The 26,699-nt window shown below is 45.5% G+C and overlaps 1 protein-coding gene across 3 annotated transcripts in view; it reads left to right on the top strand.

Annotated features, from left to right (window-relative positions):
- Positions 1–26,699, top strand: part of EXOC6B (exocyst complex component 6B) — a 607,915-nt gene that overhangs the window by 502,754 nt on the left and 78,462 nt on the right. Inside the window, exon 21 of one of the 3 annotated variants that reach the window (XM_072612825.1) lies at positions 849–26,699. This exon is cut by the window's right edge and continues 16,008 nt beyond it. The exons of the other annotated variants lie outside the window; for them this stretch is intronic. Within the exon in view, the coding sequence (XP_072468926.1) occupies positions 849–947 (99 nt within the window). The 3' untranslated portion in view covers positions 948–26,699. The remainder of the gene's footprint in view (positions 1–848) is intronic. 3 annotated transcript variants of the gene reach the window in all.

Here is a 26,699-nt window from a genome sequence, read left to right as displayed (position 1 = left end):
TTTTCCATTTTGATCTCATGGAATCCATGTGTTACTTCTACCCAACAATTTTCTTCATTTAATAAAAATATGTCCCCTTCCCACAATTCCAACAAATAACTTTGTTATCACATTTTTATGTTTAAATCGGTCAATTTGGAACCTTTTGAAGCAAATGATGGGAGCAGTGGATCAAATTTTTTTCTGCCCTGTTGTTAAAACAGTTTATCAAAATTTAACAATGATTTGAGAAATGGGATTTTGTTCATCATGTAGGGACCAAGGTGGTGAGGGAGTTAAAACTGGTATGTTAAAAGTAGTTGAAAGAATTGGGGATATTTGAATTAGGAAAGAGAAGACCAAGTGAAAAACATGATACTTATTTTCAACTTCCTATCAAATCCTGAATAGTTGTCCCAAGGAAAATGAATAGACTGATTTGTTTTGTAGAGCTAAGGCCCCTGGGTAGAAGTTACAGAAGGACAGATTTCCATTCGGCATTAAGAACTCTATAACCAACAGAGCCATCCTCAGTGGAAGAAGCAATCTCATGAAGTACAGAGTCCATTGTCAGTAACTGTATTAGCATCTGTCAGAAATGTAGAAAAGATTCCTTCCTTGAGTGGGAAGCTGAATAACCTTTAAAGTCATTTCAGTGCTAAGTTTTGGGGTTTTTTTTATTCCTTGAGTCAAGATATGACTGGATGTATCCCTGGAGACTTTGATCACAGTGGTAGAATTTAAGCTACCAGGGATTTAGATTTTAGAGGCCACCAGTCAGAAACGGGGAACCACATCACTTTTTCTAAACATGTTTCTTAAAGTCCTCATTTTCTTTTTTTAATTTAATTTTATTTTTTTCTATCAAGGAAGATCTGCCTTCTCTCATCTTTTGCCTCCTAGCTGCTTCTGCTCTCGATGTACTGGACTCAGTCTCTGTCAGAGCTCCGAAGGGACAGAGGGACTGAGCTTCCCACCTGGGACTCAGAACCACCCAGGTACTTCTAGCTTCTGATGCCCAGCCCTTGGCCTGAGACTCTGGGGGGACAGGGAGGCAGATGCAGGCTCCCTCATCAGTCTGTGACTCAGTCCTGCGCAGTGGACACTCAGGGTAGGTCAGGGGGTGAGGTGCCCACGTTTACAGCCCCTCCCTGCATGCGTGGGGTTCTCCATGTGCAACATGTTGGACACCAAGCCCTCTCCCTGCTGTCCGCAGACACCTGGCCCCCTCCCCCCTCCCTGTGAATACCTGAGCTGGAAAAGTGATGCACCTGTGACTTCTGTGTGCCTTTCCCCATCAGAGTTTCTTCTGACTCATTTCCTTTCTTTGCTTAGAGCGGTGTTCTCTGTACAGCATCTGCTACTTGATTTCCCCTACTCCTCATTTTCCAAAATAAGAAACTGTGTTACCAACAGTACACACAAGGTAAACTGACAGGGGGAAGAGAAGGCATATTCACAACGCAGATTCCCACCGATCAAGAGTCACACTCGATGTTTGTTATGGCTAAAAGAGGCTAGGATCCGTGAGGAAATGTCTGACTTTGCTAACAAACTGAGGCCCTGGAAAGAATATGTTCCAGGATGTTGCAGATGTTTTCAAATCCAGTCAGGCTTCATTGAAAATTTCATCCTCATCCTCACCCAGAACATGAAAGGCATCGATGCTCTGGACACAGGTCCCCAAGGATGGTCAATCCGTGGGGCTTCAGACCCCCCAGGCCAGTCCCCTGAGTTTTATCATGGTAATAATCAGCTAGTGAAATGCGTGTGTGGCCTTGTTCACATGTTCTGAACTGAATGATCATCAGTCTGTGCTGTTTTAAAGTGGTGTTTTCCGTCATCTTCTTATAGTTGCAAGGTCCACTTCACCCAGCTCACCCAGGAGGAGTGACAGGGCAGAGGGAAGGATCAGCCATTGAGAACACAATAGGCTTTGTCTTCCAAGCCCATGTCCATTTGTCCAGAATATATCAGTGGATGCCTTGAGTGGTAAATGAAAGGCTTGTGACATGATGTGGTAGATGAGGCTATTTGCAAAACCTACCTCTTTAAAACTTCCCACCTTGACCTGAGAAAGTGATCTCACACTGGCTCGAGCTAGATCTCAGTGAAGGAAGGAGAAGCAGCCCTTACTGGGCAGTGAGATGGCTTCTCTGGCAGAGCCTTCTCCAGGCTGCCTATCTTCCCGTTGTTTCTGGACTCCCACACACTTTAAAAAAGACAGTCAAAACTGTTTCAGTCAGGCAAAAGCTGTGCTGGTATCTTTAGAGAAACGCCCCTGATGGGAGAGGGTGAGCCACATTCCTGGACTTCTGGGGAGGCAGTGAGAAGGTAAAACTGAACATGTGTGGGATGGCACCTGCAGGTTGTCAGAGCACTGACCAGAGGAGGACCCACCTGCCAGTGGAGGTGCCCAGGCCTCTTTGTTGCCATCTCTCCATCCATCCTGTGATGTCCCAGAAGGGGGAATTACAGGGACACAGACTTTGGCTCTGCCTCAAAAAGAACCTACTGCCTGTCAGAGCTGTCACGTAATGAGCAGCTCCCTATTCCTGGTGATTTCAAACCAGTGACAGAGATGCTGGCTGCTGCTGGTTCAGTGGATATAGTGCTGGGCCTGGGGTCAGGAGCACCTCAGTTCAGATCTGGCCTCAGATACTTGCTAGCCATATACTTAGATATACATATACTAGCCATATACATAGATACTTGCTAACCCTAACCCTGAGCAAGTCACCTAACCTCTGTCTGCCTCAGTTTCCCCTTCTGTAAAAGGGCCATAATTATAGCACCTACCTTCCAGGGTTGTTGGGAAAATTAAGTGAAATCACATTTGGGAAGAGTTCTTAGCATTGTTCTGGGCACATGGTAGATGCTTAGTAAATGCTCATTCCCTCCCTTCCCTCTGGCCACCCCTCCCCGCTCTGTGCTTGAATCTAGGGGGAAGTAGAATTAGGTGATGTTGAATGCCCCCTGCAACCCCATATCTCCCTTAACTATCTCAGGGAGCTTCAATTGAGTAGTAGGAAAAAAAATAAGTCTGTCACTGGGGAACTTTGAGGTCAGACTGAACCCCAGTAGACTTGTCTTACTGGTGACTGTTGAGTCCGCAGTATTCACTTTAACAACGCTCAAGGTGGCCACATGTACCATGTGTCCCTAAGTGGCTATCATGATGGTGGAAGTATTTCACTGAAACTTGACATTGCATCCTAGTACGTTTATTTAAGATAGTTGATCTCGTTGCATAGATAGGGTTTTTATACCCCTGGCCCCAGATAACAATCCAGTACAGTAAGAGCTTTGAATATTAAGGTTGTGCACAGTCAAAGAAACAGTTAAAGTTGCTGCAGGAAAACGTGAGTCCTTCAGCTAAATGATTACCATTTGTCTGACTCAAATTCAGCCCCTCCAGAACTCCCTGTCTGGGCCCTGTCTCCTACATGGTGAGCACCTTCTATCACCCCACTCCAGCTATCTTGCCACTCTGCACATGTACTGCTCCGAAGCCCATAGTCACCTTAGTACTGTCATTGCCTTCTGGAAAGGGGGTGTCAGGCCGCTCCACTGTGGCTAAATTCACCATCCCTGTACCTATTCAAACCAAAATGCTGTGACTCTGGCATGAAGGGGCTGTTCTACCCCCACTTCCACTTCATCAGAATGGAAACACCTTTATGTTTATATCCTGTGAGATCATGTCATCTGACCAGGTACACCTTCTTTCCTATATAATCAGATCTTAGATGTCAATCCAGAAGGGACTGTGGCAGTCCTCTAAGCCAACCCCCTTATTTTATAGATGAAGAACCAGACACTCAGAGAGGTGCTGTCATTTGCCCCCAAGTACCAGGGAGGTAAGCCAGAATTTGGCCTTGCCCTGTATCTGACCACTTAGGAAGCACTAAGAGGCTGCTGGTTTCCAGCTTGAGCTGCCCCTGAGATCCTGGAATACCCCGTACTCCAAGATAGCAGCCATGGGAGCAGGCCGGAGCTTCCTGGCAGGAGCTAAGCCAGGATCTGAACCTTTGGCCTGGGTCTCTGACTCCAATGCCTTGCATTTCCTCTAAGCCCATCATGTCAATCCCACTCTAGGCAGACACTGAACCTGATCAAAAGAGGCTAGCCCCATTTTGTAGAAAATGAATGGAAGCCCACTCAGCCTGTGAGTCAGTCAGGCACCGTCACATGGTATCAGGGTGCAGGCCTTTCTGCCCCTAATTAGATGTTCCTCTCAACTTTTCTCATGGTGTTGTTTTTAAGAGCCTAATGAATCAGCTTCCTGAATTTGGAGATGGAAAACCCCTCTGTAGTCTTTCTATCAATCTTATCCTCCTCCAGGCTTTGTCCCTGAGGAATGGTGTGAGACCTTTGTTCATTCTTCTGACCCAACTGCCTTAATCATTGAGGCTGACGGGGAGCTGAATCTAAAGCAGAAATGATGGCCAAACCCACTGTTAGGCCTGAGTTTCCTTTGGCTTAATCTATCCCATCACAGATGGGCCCCATTATTCCTTCTTCCTGGAAGTATCCATTGTCACAGTCTTAGGGAGGAGTGAGAGCATCCCTGACCACGGCTTCAAATCCGAGGTGTGGACATTAGGAAGAATGTCGACAGGATTCTTAGACCCAAAATTGTATTGGGAATTTTCAGCTGCTCCCTCCTCCTCCCCCCTCACTCCTCAGGCCCTTTGTGGCTTAGTGGCAGGAGATGATACTCTCACTCAAAGTGCCGAGAAGGCCACTCAGAAAAGTAGAGTGAACAGAATAGTTTTTCATCTGGAAGAATAGAAATGGCTCCCGAATATTTTTTTCTACATCAAGGTCTCAGCACATTTCCTGGGTCAAAATATATAGTGTTTTCTATGTTTTGAAAGGTTAGTGGCACTGAGAATGAAGGCGTGCTCTTTGGCATTCAGTGCTGAGTAGGACTTGAACTTCATGTGTTTGTATTTCTACTGTCATTGATGTTCTGGGCGCCCTTGAATATGTGCATAACTTCATGATCTCCCTGAACTTCTCCATTGTGAAATAGAAAGATGGCCTTACCAATAAGAATTTTAAAGCTTTATTCTTATTGGTAAGGCCATCTTTCTACCTCCAAGTATAATCTTATAGATACACTACCCCTTGAGACCTCACTCATCTTAACACTAATAACTACATAGGTGTTCCTCTTCCTAATTTATTTCTATGTCTAATCATTCACCCTATTCTAAAACGTAGAATCCTAGGACCAGAAAAGATCCCTCTAGTCCCCCTGCCTTCAGAGCAGGCCTGAATGATTTAGATCAGAGGAGTCTCTCTTCTGTTTTTAAAGCTCTCCAGGGACAGACACATTAATCCCTTCCTTGGTTACTCCTTCTGGCTTTTGGCCTTTCTAATAGTAAGGAGGTTCTTCCATAGAATCAGTCATCATCTGGTTTGCTTTGTCCAGCTCTGTGTTTGATCCCCCATGGACGTAAAGAATGCTTAGGTTAGGTTTCAGGTTGGGGTTGGGTATTTTTTTAATGTTTTAAATGAATTTTTTAAAAATTATTTTTAAAATAATTCATATAACACTAAAACTTATGAATTGCCAGGTTTAAACATACATATGCGTAGGTCAATATCTTTATTTTATACTTAAGATAAAAAATATATTTTTGAAATTAACTTTCTGTAATATATTCTTGTATACTCTCTGAGAAATAAAAGAAAAAGTGATCATTTTTACCTTGTATGGACAGGATGCCAATACCACCAAGTAGAGCCATGGCCCTTTCTTCCCAGTCACCCTTGTCAGGCTTAAAGATAGTCACACGTAGTGACTCCTCAGGCTGCTTTTTCCAGATTAAACTCCTTCCTCACTAGGCTGTATTCATCTTTGTTCTTCTTTGGATCACCTCCATCTTCTCTAAACTTTTTTTAAAAATATAGTTCCCAAATTGTATACAGTGTTCTGATAATTCAGTGACATTTACAGCGTCTTACCTGCCACATTCAAGGCCTTATAATTAGGGAGTGATGACCGTCACGATATTACTGACATCTGCAGATCACAGCATCTTTAGAACATCCCTTTACTGTGTTCAGTTCTTTAACAGCGGTCCTAAGTTGCTGATTTACACAATTGTGGCCATCCAGGAACTCCAGGTCTTTTCCTCCTGGTATTTTTATCTCTGGCAAATATTTCTTCATCCTTCATTTTTATCTTTTGAGTCATTTCCATAAGCATACTGGTTTCAAATTCATCTGTTTACTTGTTATTTACGTCAGTGTTGTCTATTTAAGATTGTAGTTAGAGGCAAGTCAGTGTGTTTCTTTAAACTTCCTTTGTACATTATTCCATGTGCATGATTCATGTGGGAGAGATTCCTGAAAGAATGGAGCAGACTTACATGATAAGTATCAGCATGAGGCCAGTCTCATTGCCTGGCCCTTTGTAAAGATGTAGACCCAAGGTACTTTGAAGTTCTCCCTATTGGGAGATCCTCGCATCCTCACGCACAGCTGTTAGTGGGTTAGTGCCCATGTATTTTTAGGTGAATTCTTCTCTCAGGGATTGTATTCCTATAGGGCTCAGAGATTATAACTGGACCATGGTTCTGCTCTGTTAACAGCTTCAGAGAAGTCATTGGAAACATCCAAGTGTTTCTTATGGAAGGAAGGAAGGAAGGAAGGAAGGAAGGAAGGAAGGAAGGAAGGGAAAAAGGATGGGAGGAAGGAAGGAAGGAAGGAAGGAAGGAAGGAAGGAAGGAAGGAAGGAAGGAAGGAAGGAAGGAAGGAAGGAAGGAAATTATTCTTGGGAAGGATGTTAAAACAGGCTCTTGCCAAGCCCCAAGAAGCTATTCTCAGTGACTCAGAATGGGGACCCAGTGAGCAGCACCCCCCACTCCCTTAAAGACAGTTGGAATCCAAATGTTCCCCAGGTTACCCTTGCTATAGGTACCTTGAAACAAGGGCTTAGTACAGGCCTGTTTGGGAAGTTCTGGTATCTTAAGGCAATAAAGCACACCCCTACAGTAATCCAGATCCACACTGGCTTTAAGGGATCATGTTCTTTACTTCCCCGTAGCTACTGCCTTGTGTAAAACTGAACACACAGGACAGCTTGGGGGTCTGTGACCTGTTGCCACTAGAGTACTATATAGGAAGGAACATACCAGCAAGAAGGTAACCAAAGGCACTCAGATAAAATGTCTGGAGACTGATCCAAAGGATGCCTAAAGTGTCGGTTTAAGGGAACGAGTTAGTATGAAAGGGTCGTGGGATGTTAACCTGGAGAAATAAAGGCTGAGAAGACTCTCTAATGGTTTCCAAGCCTACAAATGTTTCTCAGGCTCCACTAAGGACAGAACAAAGTGAAATGGATTCAACTGAAAGGTAAAAAATACTGCATTTTTTAGATGGATGATTAAAGTTCCATGTTTTAAACCTCTTTTCTTGATGCTTTAAAAAAAATTACTGCCACTTTCCATGAACTCCTAGATATTCCCCCTAAATCTTCCCTTTTAACAAGTAATTGTAGTAAAGTAAAACAAACCTACACATTGGCCAGGTCTGAAAAGGTATGCCTTATTCCATAGCTCTAATTCATCACCCCTCTATTTAAAGGTTGGAGACAAGCTACACCATCAGCCCTCTGTAATCAAGACTGGCCACTGCATTGATCAGAGTTCTTAAATCTTTGTTATTTTCCACTACATCTTTGTAGTTATCATATGAACTTCTCTGTTTACTTTGCTTCTCATCAAATAATTAAATATTTCCCAGGTTCCTCTGAATTATTCATATTTGCCTTTTCTTAGTTCACATTTCATTACATTTGTATTACACCGTTTATTCAGCCATATGGACACCTAAATCTCTTCTGGTTCTGAGGTCCTCATCCTAATATTTTATTTTTAAAAATACTTATGGTCCAGTATAAATTACTTGAGAGTCTACCAAGGCATACCCAGAGACTATATGAACACAGCTACAAAATACTTTTCATATAAGTGAAATCATATCTAACAATTGGAGAAATATTAATTTCTTGTGGGGAGGCTGAGCCAATGCAATAAAAATGACAATACTACCTAAATTAACGTATTCAATGCCATATCAATCAAACTACTAAAGAATTTTATAGAGCTAGAAAAAATAAGCAGATCATCTGGAAGTGTAAAAGGTCAAGAATATCAAGGAAACCAATGAAAAAGGAAAGTGAAAGAAAGCAGCCTAGTTGTACAGCATGGAGAGGTAGATGGTACGTGGGCCTGAGAGTCAGGCCGACCAACATTCCAGTGCTGCCTCAGACACTTATTATCTGGGTGACTCTGGGCATATTACTAAACCTCTCTGAGAAACATGTTCTTCATCTGTGCACTGAGGGTAATCATCACAGCCTTTCTCTCGTGGGGTGTCTATAAACATCACATGAGATAAGGAAGGGTCAGTGTTGTTTTTGGGGTGACCATGTGATATCATTCATAGAGGGAGCTCCTGCTCCCAGTAGATGAGGAAGGTTTCTCTGTCGCCTCTCCTAGTGCAGATCAGTCCTGCACCTGGAACAGAAGCAGTCTTGTGGTGGTGGTTCGAGGCCATGAGCTCCTTCTTGACCTTGTAGCTTGAGGTGAGAGAGAACAGGGCCACGATCTTTCTGTGAAGGCCCAGGGAGCTCACAGCCAGTTTAAAGAAATTGTCCTGTATTCAAAATTGATTTTCAAGAGATCCACTCAGTAGAGAAAGCCAGAAGTCCCCATAGATTGAGTTTCTTTCAAGGATGTTGCTAGCTATGGAGCAGCATCTCAGAATGCACCTAATTTCATCAGATGTTATTCTTGGGCTGGGCATTTCAGTGGCAAAGACAGCTAAGCCTTTTACTTTTCAGTCTCAGCTTTGGGATTAGGGCAGAAAAGGGGCAGAAAAGCAAGTAAAAAAAAAAGACAGCGAATTATTCTCAAGCCATTGCTGGCTCAGTGAGGATTGGAGGGGGAGGAAAGAAAGGTACGTGGGATAACGGTGGCCTCTCTGCACATCCCTGGCACGATGAAATCTGAACCATTTGGTCCAGTGTGAGCCTTGTAGGTGCCTCTTAGATTCTGGGTGGCTCTGCTGTTTGATCAGGTGAAAAGTCCAGTAATGAAGGGGATAATCAGGGTTAATTTTAGGAAGGTCTTTTCATGTTGCATTAAATACCAACTGGACACTTAGGATGCTGTATAGGCTTAGTGAAGACCTGCTGATTGACTGACCCTGATCTGTTTCTGAAAGGATGAAAAAGTCATTGGAGACCACGAAGGCAGAGCCTGACGTGACTGGGCACTGCACAAGGAAGGGCAGTGATGACCATCTGGCTCATTGACTTTTGTAGCGCAGTCAGGTCATCATGTTAATCACTACTTGAGAGCTCACCCTGGCCTAACCTGAGTACAGACTGAGATGTGGCCCCATCCAGAAGCTTACAACTGAAATCTGATGGACAGGGTCCAGACACCCAGATGAGAAGGGTGGCGGGGACTTGAAGCCCAGGTCAGAAGTTGAAAGCTGGACCAGATGGACCTTGCTGCTCATCCTCAAATCCCAGGCTGTTTCCAGACAGGCTTCCAGGAGAAGCCACAGCCACAAGAGAGGAGAATTCTCCAGCCTTGTTTTTGATGAAGTCAGATCATTTGCTTTGTGGAATGAGAGAAAAAATGTGCATGAATTTTTGGGGAGGGAGGTGGGACTAGGCTGTCAATTTCAGCCTTCCTGTTAGCTCAGTCAATTACTTCGTGTAGTTGTAGGTAATTTCACAGCTGTTCCCTCAAATTAATTTTACACATGTTTAAACCAGTTATGCCCAGACAATAAAGCTGTAACCCCACAATTGAGGACTTCAAAGGAAGTTGTTTTACGTAAATTTGAAAGCTCAGAGAGAGCTAAGAAAGTGTTCCAGCTAAACTTTTGAGGAAATGGTGGGAGACTGAGAGGCGGCTTTTTTCCACCATGTTGTATTAGATCATTCTTGACACCAAACCGGGACTAGACACTTGGAAAGATTGGTGAGCAAACGGTTTCTGGTCTTCATGACTGCTTGGCTTGGCCCTTCCCATCAATCTCTTTCACTACCTTTTGAAACTGTATCCTTTAAATTGCAAACATTCCCCAGGGGCAGGACCTTCATCTCTGGGCTGAGGAGTGGCTTTTACCTCAGATTTCCTACTGGCCAGCTCTTTGAGCCTGGCCAAGTCCTGCAGCCTTTCCCTACCTCAGTTTCTTCATCTGTATAATAGCTCTACTTCAGAGAAGCATTTTAAGAGCCAAACGTGGTAATATAGGCACAGGCCCTCTGGAAGACATAATATGTGGGATCATATCTGAGCTCATAAAAGGGTTAGATCATGGTGGTGATCCAGGGGGAAGCAAGATCAGCGTGCTGTTACTCTCACTTTATGGCATGGACTTCAGCCTTCCCTTGGGAGGACCATTAAAGACTTATAAAATGTGGGATTTGAAGAGCACTCAAAGATCTTCTCACCTAGCCCCCTCAGAGAGGGAAACTGAGGCTCAAACCAGAGGAAGGGACTTCCTCATCAAGCACAGTAAAACAGGATTTCTCCTTTGGGACCCTAGACTTCATGCCCTAATTGATAGAAAATCTAAAATGTGTTGTTGTTGTTGAGTCATTTTTCAATCATGTCTGACTCCTCATCACCCTATTTGGGATTTTCTTGGCAAAGAAGACTGGAGTAGTTTACCATTTCCTTCCCCAGCCCATTTTACAATGAGGAAACTGAGGCAAACAGGGTGAAGTGACTTATCTAGGGTCATGCAGCTAGTAAATGTCTGAGGTTGAATTTGAACTCATGTCTTCCTTACTTCAGGCCCCAACACTCTACCCATTGAGCCAACCAGCCACTCTATAACCAAGCAAAAAGGATTTCCCTTGCACCCTTTAGATCTCATCTATCCAGTTAATGGGTGTTTAAAATATGAACAGTGACCTTTGGTAGGTGTAATTCCAGCTTTTCAGCCTTGAATGGTTTGGACTGGGAGAAGGAAACAGAAGCTTTTGCTTTGAAATGTGATTTTTACCGTACTCATGGATTTGGATTATCAGGATTTCCCAAGCCTTTTGTTAAGAATATAGTCATCTATACTATGCATATTATTTTTGGTTTGGCATGATTATAAGCAAAGACAATTTTCCTTTTAAATTTTTTGAAATTTTAACAAATGAGAGAAGCCATAGCCTTCATCATCACTGTCTCTTCCAAATGATTAAGGACCCACCATGTGAAGTATGCTTGTCTAAGTGTTCTGAGCCTAACATATTAGACCATCACCCAGCAGTGATTGAGAGCCTACTGTGTGCCAGGCTTTGTCTTTCTCAAGTTCTGGGGATAAAAAGAAAGGTACCCCTCCCCCTAAATCCCCTCCCTGCTCTAAGGGAGCTCCCAGTCTTTGGGGGAGAGCACCAGACACACGAACCCAGTAACTCAAACTACCCTCCTCCCCCCATGTCCTTTTCCAGGGATGCTTTATAGACCTTGTTGTATCACATTTTAATGAATGTTGAAGCAAAGCTGCTGTTATTCTTCATTTACAGCTGAAAAAGCTGAGGCCCAAAGTCATTGGACTTAGTACTAATGAAGGGCTTGTGTCCTCTGACTTCAGCCTGGGACCTTCTAATTGCTGGGGGAGTCCAGGCAGTGGGCTATTAGAAATCCTACCATTGAAAATGCTGTAGGATACGCATTGAATGAATGTCCCTTTTGGAAAGATGATGAAAATTAGATACTCACCTGAACTTAGAAATGAATCAAGATGCTTTCTTTGTTTTCTGGCCTCTTACAGACAACTTGCCTTCATGGTGCCTCCAGAAGGGTGTTCACTTATTCCCTACCAACCCTCTGCCAAACTGACGTTTTCCTTTAACTGGTCAGGTTTTTACATTGACACAGCATTGACATAAATCACACTTCTCCAAAGATTGGCTAACAAATGGAGAACCGCCAAGGCACGCTTCGGCAAGGGCGTCAGGAAAATTACATCCCCAAACTGAAAGTGACTGTCAGTTACACTTTTGTTTGTGAAAATTGGAAACGCTCTCCCCTCCTATTCACTGACATCTCTGATTTATTGTTTCTCTGCTGAAAATTATCCAAAGATGTTTTTAAATGTTAACTGGAGAGAGCCTATTTCTGGGGGTGGAGAGAACTGCAGAGAGCCTGTGTGCTTGTGCATGCCTTCCTTGGTAGGACTGTTTGCCACATCATCTTTGCTGCTGGCCACCTGGGCAGTGGCCCTCTCTCCTTGCTGATGTTCTCCTGAACTGACATGAACCGTGTAGGTAAAGGGTAGGCCCCTGACCTTGGGAGGAAAGGATTCCTGCCCTGTAGTTTGGTGGAAAGCTCTGCTCCCCTAACTAGTCAAGTGGCCCTGGCCTTTCTTTCATCGTAGAGACCAATTACAAGGAGAAATGGTCAGTGATGGACTTCCCTAGGGTACTTGGGTCCCAGGATTGGAACCTGTGGGAATACTTTCAGGGATGAAAGATGCTAGTGAGATTAACCTCCCTTCCCTGTCCCTAGAGAGTAATCCAGTTCCAATTCTGGGTCATGCCTTGGGGAAGAGATCTAGATGCTGGGCAGTGTGAGGGAGGCAGAGAGGAAGCTGGGTAGGGATGATAGCAGCAGGGACACACTATTTTGGAGTAAGCCCCCTTCCAGCTCTGTAGAGTCTTTGGATGGGAAGAGATGAGCTCCAGTGGTCGAAAAGCCAAGAAAGCCAAGATTTGAGGGTGGCAAGGCAGGGAAACTAGGTCTGTAGCTCAGTGCCCAGACTGGCATTGTTGGTCCTCAGCAGTAAAAGCCAAAATGAGGAGGAGGCAAACAAAGGCAGCTTGCTCAGAGTCACCAGGCGGGTTTCACTCCTGACCAGGCTCAGACCTCAGGGCACAAGTCTTCCTGAGATCGATAACCCTGAGATGGGAGCAGATGTGGCACTTATCAGGAGTGCCTAGAACACCAGCCTGCAGGACAGTGGCCAAGAATCAGGCAGTGGCTAGTGAGCTCTACCTTTCTGGGGTTACAGAAATAATTTGTCCTTTATGAATATGATTTACTGTCTAATTACTGCCACCGTCCATGCATTACACAGTAACAGAACATTAAGGCTTTATGATGGGTGCTTAGAACACCATTTAGTACATACATCGCATTGATATAATCACTTAGTGGTATTGCAGCAACCAAAAATTACCCTCCTGATTTGACAGCATACTGACAGGAAGCACTGGCATAATCTTGTGGTTAACACTGGAGAAGTAAAAGGATTTTTACAACGCCCACAATTTGCAGTGAAGAGGAAACAAGGGAGCACCACAAAAATCGTGTCATATTATCAGAGAAGAGTGTGGACCCAACCCCGCCAGGGAGGGAGGCATCGAGATGGGTCCAAGGCTGCTCCCAAGTGTCCCAGGCTGGGTCAGGCATGACTCATGATCTGCCCAGGAGACCCAGCGCCCCAAGAAGGCAGGCGGGCGGGCGGGGACTGGGCTGTTGTGCCTCTGATCTCAACCAGTGAACCAGCCCCTAGGAAAGCACTTGAGCGCATTTTGAGAGCAGAAAAAATGGTAGAAGAGCGAGGATCCCATAGAGTGATGGGGGGGGGGGGGGGGGGCTGGAGACAGGCATCTTTGGAGGAGGAAAGTGGGAGAGGGAGCCCCCTCCTCCTGACACCAGGGGCCGCAGACCAGGGCAGAGGCAGACTTGGGAGGAGACAATCACGTTGGAAATGATGCCCCTCTGCTGACAAGGGTCTGTTCTGAGCAGCAAAGACCACCCCATGAAGGGTACTCAAAGCCCAGTCCCTTTTCTGAAGAGGTCTAGCGCTCTCCCCCTCACCAGAACAGTGAAAGGTGGTCTTGTGCTTCCACCACGCTGACCTCCTGTTGCTGTCAGGATTTCAGAGTCCAGCCTGAGGCTCTTCTGAGCAAATCGAGAAGACAGGATTGACCCAAGGCCCAGGCTGAGCCACATAGCAGCATCCCTGCCCTGCCGGGAAGGCGCCCAGCCCCCACTTCCTACCCAGAGCTGTCCCTGGAATGTTGGAAGATGAGGATTGAGGTCTGGACAACCTGTTCAAAATGTGAATTGTGACCATGAACTCTCAGTGGCCTTTCAGCTTTGCTGACAGAAATTTACTCCACATAGACAAAAAAAATTAAACAGGTGAGGTCATTTGGAGTTGAAACAAGCATGCCGTCGGCCGTGTTTGAAAATGAAGTTATAATTAACCTGCTGATGGCTGCGAGGTGTTACCTTGAACTCTGTGTGGCCTCTTGGCACAGTGGCTGAACTTGCTTTATTGAACACCCAGAGACCGAACAGGTGAAATCACGCCAGGCCGGGGCCAATTGTACTTTTAGAAAGAAGATTATGACCCTTTTAGAGCCGATTAACTAGAGTGCAGCGGAGGTAGGGATTAATTGAGCATTGCTAATCAGAAGATAAAAATGGGGTCTGGTCATCTCTGCTCCGTGGAGCAGAACAATTTGTTAAAACCATTGAGGTAAATGACTCCCCCCGACCAGTCAGCGAATTGATGTGGTCGTTGAAGGAATGGGCAGCTGACTGGCCTATCAGTGGCCTGCCTGCAAATGACATTTCATAGGCATGCTTAGGAAGAGGCCATCACTGCCAGACTTGGGAGGGCTTCAAGGTGTTGCCTGAACTGAGACCAGACGTTCTCCCGAGTGCTAAGTGGGTGGTGGTTAATGAGAGAGCCTGGAGTGGAGGGAAGGGGAACCAGACCATGAAACATTTTCTCAAATTCTACGTGACTGCTCTGTACAGTCGGCAAAATGGAATCTCATTTGTGATCATGGAAAGATTTGGAGATTTGCATCCCTCAGCGTTGTCACTCCTTGTGGGGACTGGTGAAGAGTTCTTTCTTTCTGACCCTCACAGCCATGCTGGGGATGAGCCAACTGGCACATATGTATTATTCTGTCTCTTCTGTCTTCACCCCCTTCCCCTCTAATTAGGTAATGTCTTAACATGGTAGAGTCAAATTTGATGAAAGTAGGTTTAAAAAAAATTGTTTTGGGTTCCACTTTGTTTTGGCCCAGAGAACTCTTCATTAGACTAAACAAACTGTTTAGTTTCGGTTTACTGTTTTGACAGGCTGGCTGAAATGAATGCTTTTGTTAGTTTAATAAATGAAGAATCCCAGGCTAACGTGAGTCTTGTAACAAGGCAGGACTGAGCTTGGCACGACCCAGTTTTTCTTTCTCTTGTCATGGGGGACATTTCTCAGCCCAACATCAGGAGACATTTCACTTGGTGAGGAGCACTCCTTTATCCTTTTGTCCCCTTCACATTTACCCTCCTCCTTTGGCAGCAGCACAAACCACATGCTTTGATTTCCTGCCCAAGAACAAGGTGCTAAGAAGTGACCAGTCTCGGTATTTCCAGTGCTGGGCATCCGCCTTACTGGGTCTAGGGCTGAACAGTCTGGAGCCATTTATGTCCTTTGGAAGGAGAACACTTTGTACTTGCTGGGGATATGTTTCATCTCAGACACATATGTACAGATGGAGAGACAGAGGCAGTCACACAGAGCTGGGCCATTTTGAGTTCACAGTTAGACCTATGGTCATAGCTGGGCTGTGTGTGTGTGTGTGTGTGTGTGTGTGTGTGTGTGTGTATGTGTGTGTGTTGTGTGGCCTGAAACTAATACCTCTGTAAAATTATTGGGGCTGTCTTCATTTGCCTCATCATATAAGTCAATGAGTGACCCAGTCAGATATACTCTTTGTTTCTAATAAAACAAAATTGTCTACTCACCATCATCCAAAGATGCTTGGGAGTTTGCAGACTCCCTGCCTTTGCTTGTATCAAATGTCAGATCTGGAATCCTCCCCCCATTGCCTCACCAAGTGAAATCCTACTCATCTTTCAAGGCATAGCCCAAAGCCTAGTCCAAAATAATCTTTCCATTGCTGAATTCTTTTAGTACTTATTTTCTGTATAATATTCCTGCACTGCATTATAGTCATTTGTGTACCAGTTTATCTCCTGAAGGGTCCCTAGTAAATATTTTATACTATTCAGCAAGCATGTATTTGATGCCTATTGTATGCCTGGCACTGGACTAGTGTTATAAAGACAAAAAAAACCTAACCAAAAAATCCACTCTTTACACTCAAGAATTTTACATTTTATTAGAGAAAAACAGCATGGAAAATTACACACACACACACAATTCAAAGAAATTTCCAAGGACAGGGAACTGGCAACTACATAGATCAGGGCAGACTTCCTATAGGAAATGGCCCCTAAACTGAGCCTTGAAAGGAAGGAAGCCAAAGACTCCAAGAGGATGCTGTGAGGAGGAATGGATTCTAGCACAGGGGATGGCCTGTGCTGAGGCACACTAGTGGGAGATGGGATGTTGTGCACAGAGAACAGCAGCTGGGTCACTTTGCATGGACTTATGTGCACCAAGCTGGAAAGGGGAGACTCAGGGTGTGAACCTGGGGACACAGGCACGGTGAGGGCTGTTTGTGTCCCTCACGGTAGGTCAACCTGCACTAGGTGCAGGCGAAGTGTCTTGAATAAATTGACCAAACAGCAAGTCAAGTCATGTCTTTCCCAACGGTACACTGAGGAATGAGCTTGTGTGCCACTCAGTTTCATCTCTAGCGTTTGAGCTCCTTAAGGAGAATATCCTTGGACTCAGCTGTTCTTCTCTTAGAAGAGAAGTAGCTGGGAGTTGGGAAGGGAGGGAACCAGATGACGCCTGCTTCTGGTCGAGCCCAGGCTCCAGATTTGAGCAGGAACGGTTGTGCCATCAATGCTGAGCAGTTCTTTCTAGACTCCAGCGTGGTGTAATGTAAGAGACCTGAGTTGTAGCCACAGCCATACTGGGAAGCCAGTTGTACTGAAATACATTTATCAACACATTTCTGAAAACCAACTCATGGCTCCAAGGTTAGGAGCTCCTCATACTATCTCTGATAATTAATACATATGCTAATTGTGACTCCCACTGCTTTGTGGGGCTTTTACTTCATTCAGAAGATCCCTGGGTTTGCCTTTGCCCCACACTCCATCCTCTGTTTTTGTCTTTTGACTCCAAGTTGGAGGAGTCGGCTTCAGACCTAGGTTGTTCCACCTACTACCTGCCCAGCCTTGGACAAATGAGGTGCCCTCTTTGGGCATTGAGTCCCTCATCTGCAGAACTGGGGGAGTTTAACTTGACCTCAGAGATCCTCTCCAGCTCTGTATCCCATGATCTGTTTTTGAAATGGTGGCAGACAGCGTTGCCCACCAAGAAATAGAAGGGCTGTAACACCAAATACAAATCAGGGTCCAACCTTCAGGGCTGGACAGAGGGGTCCCATGGAGAGGTCCAGAAAAGTGAGTCCCCAGACTCTTCTTTCCTTAAAAGTTAGTTTGATGACTGTGCTACACTCAGCTCTTAAGGGACCCCTAGGAAGTTAGCAAAGGCTACCCAGGAATAAATTAAAAAGACAGGAGAGGAAATGAAGCTTGTGGGGATTGCCAGAGGGGGTGGGGAGTGGGATAAGGGAATCCAGTGCAAATCACTTCAAGGGTGGAGAGGGAAGCCCAGGCAGCCTTGGCAAATTGTCCCTGTCACTCACTACCTGGCCCTACCCTGTGCGGTCTGACTTGTGACCCCGATCCCAGGGATTTTCTGAATGAATTGCCATAACTGAGTTGGATGCTAGGGTGGTGGTGCCTGTGCAGTAATCCGCTGCCAGCCAGGCAGCACTCCAGGCTCCTCTGTCTACATGACAGGGAGGGAGAAACCCAGCAGGAAATCAGTCTTGCAAGTTGGAGAAGTGGATGAACGAGGTCCTGCGAACAGCAGGGGACTTGTTCTGAGTGAACTCTCAGTGACCCCTGGCACCCTGGCCGACCTTGCAGCCTCCCAGGTGGATTCACTTTCTTCCCTTGCTGATAAGGCCCAGAAGGGCCACGCCACCACGCCCTGACCCACAGCCGACCTCCTTTCCTGCTTTCCCTGAACCCAAGTGTGATAACAAGGCCGGTGATAATGCTGGTGAGGCACAGGCTGGAAACCGTATCAGTGTGTACACAAGGGAGGGGAGAAAACAGACAGGGCCAAGGGGAGCAGCCCTGCCTGACCCCTGGCTGACCTTGGCAGCCTAGGGCTGCAGGAAAGCCTCCAGCAACTTGCAGCCTCTTTTCTGGGAGGTGTTGTTCCTTCGCCACCCAGCTGTGTTGAGCAACAGGGGCAAAATGGAGCCCCCCTCCCCTCCACTGGAAACTCTAGAATCAGCTTCAGTGCTGGTGGGTGTCCTGCAGGGGCTATGGAGGTCAAAATGGCCCTTGCTGGTTTTCTTGTGGAACCATTCCTCTAGATCCCCTCTCCAAGAACTGGGGGACAGACCAGGGGCTTCCTGAAGAAACAGAACGCCAGCCTGAGCTTCCTAGGTACTTTCACCATTAGCCCAGCTCATCAGATGCACCAACTACTCATTCAGTAATTGTTTATTGAGTGTGGCTGTGTACTACGCATTGTGCTAAGCTCTGGGGATGCCAAGAGATGCAACAGGCAGCCCCTGCCCTGTGCAGAAGCCAGTCACATTTACAGTGCTCCCACCCCCCCTTGCCGAACCCTTCCATCACAGTTCTGAAGTGGCTTGTCTATGCCTGTGGCTAGCTTGCATTCTCACTTAGAGATTGAAAAGATAAGGAGGCTAGCTGCATTCAGGGAGACATTTCATCCCTGAACCAGAGAAGAGGAGCGATCCTTCTTTAAAACCTTGCCCTGGGCCCCACTCAGGCCCCAGGAACTCTCCCAGCACCTGTCTGCCCATTCCACGGAGCAGCCCAAGCTTACCAGTGCACCAGGCCGCTCGAGTCCATGGTCAGGGGAGGAGGTGGAGAGATGTATCTGTCTAGGGAATGCATTTCCTATGCATGCTTTGGAGCAAGTCTGAGTTAGCTGTCAGGAAGCCCTTCCATAGCAATAAAGGCAGGGCAATTCTGTGCTCTCCTTCTGGAAAAGTTAAGATCTGTTCTAGATGGAGCCATAAGGTAAGAGACTGGCCCTCATGAGACCCCTTCACAATCCATGGTTCTCTGTCTAGAGGCTGGGCAAACTCTGATGCTTTCTCTCCTGAATCCTGACCCGTCCTGTGGAGGGAAATAGCCACATTTCTCTTGGACAGGGAAACTGAGGCTGGGAGCAGTAATGACTTCCTGTATTCCCACTGTTTTGAGCTCTGTCAGACCTGGCTAATCCAGGGCTCAGGATGGGACCCCTAGCACGTTCTGGGCTCTTACATGGCCTGTAGGCCCAGAGGCTTTCGCTGTCGCCCAGTGAAGGGCTCACAGGACTCAGAGCCATGAGACAGCAGGGGCTGGTGCCACCCCTGGCTACAGCCAGACAACCTCCCATGCTGACCTGCCTCCCAAAGCCTCAGCCCCTCACTGAGGACTGTCCTTTTCCTCTCAGGTGACCCTCACCTATTCCCTGCTAATTTATATCCTTGACAGCTGAACAGGAGAAGACTCTGGGGCTTCATCTTGTAGATATCTAGGCCATGCTATGCACATGCCCTCACACCCACATCCAAGGGAGACAACGTGCAGACCTGAATATGAATGCCTGAATAGCCTCTCAAGCTTCTGTCTGCATTTGGTTTTCTTGGGTCTTTCATTAGGGGAAGGGGCCCTGAGTTTATCTGACACTAGCAGGCTCTTGTATTCTTGCAGTCCAGTGTGATGCCGGATAAGGACCACATGGTTTTGCAAGCGTAGTAGGCCTAACATGGCATCATTTTTGTGGGCCCAAAGACCCGCCCTGCTAGGATGCCCCACCTGTCTTCCAGTCTTCAGACATCTGACTTCCACCCTTGTTTGTTCATTATTCTTTCTTTATACACTGGGATTGGCCCAATCCTCATCCAGGAAACAAACAAAATCATGTTTTGTCTTAGGACTTCCACATGAACTCATCCCTTATTCATTCAGCAAACATTTATTAAATGCCTACTTTAGGCAGAGTGGTGTGTGATGAGATACGGAAATGGTATGGTGTACTCTCTGCCTTGTGAAGCTAGCAGTCCACATCAGACAGTATTTGTCTAAAACAATCTTTAAGAAAAAAATCTTCCCTTTGTAGGGCTGATGAAGGATTGATCAGAGCATTCTGCCATACACATGTGACTTTCCATAGCGTGATTTAGTAATGACCTCCGACTTGTCTTCTCCCAGTTCATTGTCCAGAGTAAAAACATCAGCCCATTACTTGCAGTGGAATAAACAGTAAGGATTTGGGAATGCATCTTCTGGATTTTCTTTATTCAACCTTCCTTCCATAGCCCCACTGGGAAAATAAGTCAAAAACTGGCATTTCTCTTTTGGATTTCCCCATACAATTCAGCATTCCCAGGTTTTTCATTTGACTCATTAAACCCACTCACCTCAGAAATGGGAACAGTTTCTTTATTGTGAAAAAAGACCTCTGCCAACTCCAGAGCTTGACCAGTTGATGGAAAGAAGGGGAAGGACACAGAGAATGGCAGGCAGGAACCTAGTTCAGCTGACCTGCCAGAGTCCTACTCATCAGGCGGTCAACATGCATTTCGTAAGCGTCTACAGTGTGCCATACATTTTGACAAGTAATCAAGTGATCGAGATACTGAGTAGACAGGGGCTAGACCTGTGAATTCACAAGTAGAGATAGCTCCTGGGCAAAGAACTCCCTCTGTCAGTGCAGGTAGGCACCTTCTCTACAACTTGTAGTGTTACATGAAGCCCTGAGAAGTTGTGTGATTTGCCCAAGGTGATGTAGCCCGTATGTGTCAGAGACAAGATGTTGTTTTTCCATGTTTTTCGGACTTCAAGGCTCACTTTCCATCCACTAAACCTTGAGAGAACAAAGGAAGTTTGAAAGATGGTTCAGTTTGGTTGAAATTTTAGTGAGTTCTCTTTTGGACATGTTGAGGTTTGAGGTGTCTTCAGGACATCCAGTTTGAAACATCCAATAGGAAATAGTTGATGCAAGATTGAAGCACACTTGTCTGAACCTGGGAGTCATAGTGGTAATAACCCATAGGATAATCCATGGGACATGATCAGGTCATGTAGGATGCCCACTGTTAGGAAGGATGACCTGGGTTATGAACCAGCAAAGGAGAGTGAGAAGGAGTCATTAGGTAAGAGAGCCAAAAGAAAACAGTATCATAAAAGTCTGGAGAAGAGAGAGTTTCTAGCAGGAGACAGTGGTTGATGATTGAAAAGACAGCAGGTTGTTCAGAGGATTTAGAACTTTTCATCATTGTTAACTTTGGAGAAAGCAGTTCGATGCTTCCTGATGAAGTCAAATGCCATGTTGCAATGGGCTGAAGAGTCAGTTAGAAAAGAGGACATAGCAGCAAGTGAACGCAGCCTAATAAGGGGAGTAGACATGGATGGCTCGAGGGGTTGGTAAAGTGCATTGAAAGTTTGTTTGAGGGTTGGGGACACTTTGGCATGTTTTGAAGACATTAGGGATGAGTTGATAGGGGAGCTTAGAGAGAAGGGACAATCCACTGAGGAAGATGAGGGAGGACTAAAAGGAGGAGAAAGTGGGAGATGATATTAAGGGGGTTTAAGATGAAAAGAAGGAGAGAAAGGGAACTAATGGTCTCAGGGTTCTTCTTAAAGTAAAGAAGTGAGATCCTTTGCTGAGAGAGAAGGGGACAAGAGAAGGTTTGGGAGAAGCTTTGTGGGGAGAGAGGTAAAAAATGTTAGGGAAGAGTAAATGTGGTCTTGTGGGATTTAGGGAATGGGAATTTATGACTTAGTCAGCATGGTTGTTTGATTTCTCCAACTCTGTTCAGATAGCCAGTGTATTACAGTGAAAAAGATGCCTAGATTGGAGGACTTGAGTTAAAATCCTGTCACTTACTAGCTATGTGGCCTTGGACAAGTCACCTAAATTGTCTGGGCCTCAGTTTCATCATCTGTAAAATGAAGGGGTTTAACTAGATGATTTTTCCAGCCCCTTTCTGTGCTAGATCCATGACCCAAAGATCAGTCTCCATTCATCTCTCCTTTGTCCCCTTGCACAGACATCTTGTCGTAGTAGGGCAAGTGAGAGATCAGATTGGATCCACAGTCTGCCTTAACGCTTGATAACTAGGGGAGCCTCGGTTTCCTCAGTCCATCTTCAAAAAGTGAACACTAAGAGCTATGGTGCCTGTCTCATAGTCATCTGCAGGGCCTCTCTGTTGCCTCCTCAACAACTCCTGAGCAACCTGGATCCTCCCCCAATCCAACGAAAGTGGCCGTCCCTCTGATCTTTTCACACATGACACGACATCTTCCATCTTTGTGCCTTTGCATCTACATCCTGCACGTGCCCTCCCATCTTCCCTCCATCTCCCTGAGTCCTCTCAGATACTATCTTCTCCATGGAGCCTTTCCCCATTCCCCCAACTTCCAGTGGCCTCCTCACACCATCCTGGGTCTAACTACTTTGAACCTGTTTTTATTTATTTGAATGTGTCTCCTCTCTTAGAAGGTGAGGTCCTTACCAGTGGAGATGTTGCATTCTTTACCTTTGTATCCCCAGCAACTGAGAGAGTGCCTGGCACATAGTAGGTGCTTCATAAATATTTGCTGACGGATTGATTACAAGGCTTAAATGAGATAATGTGTATGAAGTGCTTTGAACCATCTAGAGCCCTATCAGTGTCAGGTATTCATCAGCGAGTCTAAGAACTCCTTCCTCCACTGGTAGAGATAGCAGCTCTTCATCCTGTGTATTTATTTTTTAGAGATCAGCATACATGTGCTAAATGGCATCTAAACTAAAGGGAGGAACTCTAAGGAGCCCAAGTCAGAGGCTCAGATCTTCACTTCTCCTAGGTTCTCTCTTTTAGGGGTTCCTGGTACACTTAGTGTGAGGAAGAGTGGAGGGATGGGCTCGCTGACATCCTTTCCAGCTCTGGATGCCCTTCACAAGCAGGTCATCAGAGGAGTCATGGTCACAGTCCCTAATGATAGCTCCCAGGAGCAGCCCGACTTGACCCAAACACTGCCATCTCTGCCTTCTCTGGGCCTGCAGTTGGCATCTCTGTCATCTCTTAGGGAGACTGGACCTTAGAGAGCAGACTGGATGGCATGACCAAGATGCAAACAGGTCATTGTGGGAGATATGCTGCTGCCTGCTTGTGGCCACTACTCTTTCCATTGCCCTTTGAGTGTCCCACAGCTTTTATCCTTTTAGAGACTACGATGTTCCAGGAACCATTTAGCAACCCTTGGAGAACATTGATGCAAAAAAAAAAAAAATTATTATTGTATTAGGGAGAATCTTGGTATTGATGAAAAGACGATGCAGTTTATCAGATGTGATCCAGCCAGTTTACTTTCTCCTACTTAATGGACACCTAGATCCAAAGCAGTAATCAGGCCAATCTCCTAGAGTACTGCTTAGCTACAGCTGGATCACAGGCTGCCATTCTAAGCTCCAGGGTCATGTGCAGAACAGTGGGACAAGGAATGTGGAAATCACATTCTTCAACAGATTCCTGAGTGAAGGAATTGAAAAGGATTTGCCTAGAGATGAAAAGACTAAGGGAAAATACAAGGTCTGCATTCAAATATTTGAAAGCATGTCATGTGGGGGACCACAACCTCCATTCATAGTCACCTTAGAATTAAGAAGACTCTAGAATAATGATCATCCATTTGCTGACCTGCCCAGAATTCTCCTTTCCTGTGCCTCAGCTGCTCAGAGGAGCTGCTCACAGTCTAACATCCCTGAGCCTTTGTCAAACCCTTCCTCCAAGCCCATCTGCCTGCCTCTCTCCCTCTGTGATTTTTGTATTACTTGGGACCCTAACAGGTGGTAACAATTTAGTTTCTTCTGACTTGATGGTATGAACTTCCAAATAGTCGAGGGTCATTTAGAGTGATTACTTTTTTCCCCCTTGGATTCTGGGAGCCTGGAGTAGAAGTATTTTGGAGCTGCTTAGCTTATAGTACATGTTGACAAAACAGATTCTGTCTTCATCCTTCCATCCTTCTGAAGACCATGCAATGGCCGTCCATGACATAACAACCATTGCACTCAGCAGACACAAATGAGAAATTCCTCAGGGGCTCCACTGGTCTAACTGCATTCACTTAGTCACCTTTGGATTCATTGTTTGGGATTTGGGAAAAATAAATTCTGTAGATTATCACCAGATAGGTGTGTGTCCTCCTTTGAGTAGGCAGCCTTTTCTGTTTGAGAGTGTCAGGCTGTTCATCCCACACACAGCAGCAGAGTCTATCTCTATCCTCTCCTCCCTTCCCCCCAGGATTAAGTTACCAGGAATTGCCCTGTTATGAGGAAATTGCCGAGATCAGTTCTGCTGTCTTATTGAGGGATCACAATGGCTATTTTTGCTTTTCTGCCCCTCCTCCCAAAATCTGCTGGGGCCCATATTTTATATGAGATCCTTTTCAATTATGTTTTCAGGGTGTCTGAAATACCGTCCAAGCTTCTGGCCATGGGGGCTAGGGAAAAAGAAACCATGGACAGGTTAACTTGTTTTGCATGGGAACATTTCAGAAAATCACAGAACATTAGAGCCAGAAGGTGCCTCACGAGCCATTTACTGAACAAAGAATCTGCTAGATGGCACATTGACCAAGTAGTCATGGCATGAGCCTGGGAGCCCCTGAACCTGCTACCTACCCAGGCTGGCCACTCTGCTTTCAGAAGTTTTTTCCGGTTATCAAACCTAAATTGGCCTTTTCACAGTTTCGAATAGTTGTTTCTAATTTTGTCCTCTAGGAATCAAGCAGAAGTCAAGTCTCTTTCATAGCCCTTTGAATACTTGAAAGAATGTATTTACACACACACACACACACACACACACATACACACACACACACACACACACACACACACACATCTTCTCCAGGCTAACTATCTCTTCCTTCAAGCAGCCCTTATGTGTGTTAAACATAAGCCATTTCTCACTCTCATTGCCCTCTCTCTTCATCCAGTCCTGAAACATGAACAAGGGTATTCAGAAGACGGGCAGACCATGGTCTTCTTCCTAGCAACTGTGCTCCCCCTGCACACAGCCCAAGGGAGCATGAGCATTCTCGCCTGTTGTACCACACTGCTGATTCATTGACTCCACAATTCCCAGCTTCTCTTCAGGATAACCTAAGCCTTCCTAATCTTATACTTGGGAAGTTGGTTGTTTTAACTTTTAATTTCCTTTTGACAGCCCAGTGTTCTAGCAAAGCAGTGGGTTAGTTGATAAATATTTATTAAATACCTCCTATGATCCAGGCCCTTTGCTAAGCATTGTGGATACAGAAAGAGGTGAAAGGTAGTCCCTGCTCTCATGGAGCTCATAATCTAATGGAAGAGATAAGCAAACAAAAACAGGAAATAATTAAGAGAGGGAAGGCACTAGAATTCAGAGGGGCTGACTCAAGGGCTTCCTATAGAAGTAGAATTTTAGTTGTGAATTCAAAGAAGCCCAGGGGAGCAAAGAGGAGGATCTGAGGTTGGAAGTCAGCAGAGAAGTTGGGGCAGGATAGGTCAGTTTGAGAATTGTCAGTATAGAGATGGTAACTTGGGGGCTGATGAGATTACTAAGTAGCACAGAGGGAGAAGAGAACAGGGCCCAGAAAAGAGCTCCATGGACACTTACTATTCAATGACATGATCTGGGTGAGGATCCAGCAAAGGAGACTGAGAAAGAGCAGTCAGATAGGTAGGAGGAGAACAAGGAAAGAGTAGTGTCCAAAAAGCCCAGAGTAAAGAGATTATCAAGTAAAGCAGATGATCAGCAGTGTCAGGCCACAGAGAGAAAGGACTGAGAAAAGACCATTGAATCTGGCCATTAAGAGGTCACTGGTCACTTTGGAGAGAGCAGTTTGGGCAGAATAATGAGGTTGAAAGCCAGATTGTGAGGTGTTTGAGATGAGAGTAGAGGCTCCTATTGTAGGAGGCCTTTTTGAAGAGTTCAATCCACAAAGGACAGTAGCTAGTGAGGATGGAAAGGTCAGGAAACATGAATGTGTTTCTAGGTGTTGGTGAAGGAATCAGTAGACAGGAGAGAGCAAAGCTAAGTGAAATGCCAGAGGAGGCATTCTGACGGTGTAAATGGAATGGAATGGGATTGCTTGAACAAGTAGAGGAGTTAAACAGAAGGCCAACCAGTGATAGGAGATGAGGAGGACGGGAAAGAGAGAGTTCCCAGCAAACGGCCTGCATTTCTTCTTTAAATTTTGAAGCTGGGTTCTCAGCTGAGCAGGTGAAGATAGGGAAGCCATGGGAAATTTGAGGAGGGATGAAAAGATCTGGAAGAGCTGCTGTGGACAGTGGGAGAGTGAGTTGGTGAGGGCAGTGTGGTGGGATTACCTAGCAGCAGTGAGGGCCCAGGTGAAGTTATGTAACATAAATTTGTAGTGGACCATGATGCAGCTGATGGGAGTTATCCAAGACGGAAGCCTAGCAGCATACTGTAGAGGGGAAGGTAAGGTGAAAGAGAATCAAGAGAAGAGAAGAGTATGGGGTAGTAGTGTTGAACTCCAGTAGAATCTGGGTGTCTGCCAGCCACATATGGATTTAGAAAACCACAAATTATGTTGTATTGTGTTTTTATTTACTTGTTAAATATTTCCCAATTACATTTTAATCTGGTTCTGACTAGAGAGTTTTGCCCCAAGGCAGGGCTGCAAGTTTGACACTTCTGGTGTAGAAAT

The sequence above is a fragment of the Notamacropus eugenii genome, chromosome 1 (genome assembly GCF_028372415.1).
Source record: "Notamacropus eugenii isolate mMacEug1 chromosome 1, mMacEug1.pri_v2, whole genome shotgun sequence".
Classification (NCBI taxonomy): domain Eukaryota; kingdom Metazoa; phylum Chordata; class Mammalia; order Diprotodontia; family Macropodidae; genus Notamacropus; species Notamacropus eugenii.
The sequence above is the reverse complement of the archived record's forward strand: the minus strand, read 5'-3'. Positions and strand labels throughout refer to the sequence as shown.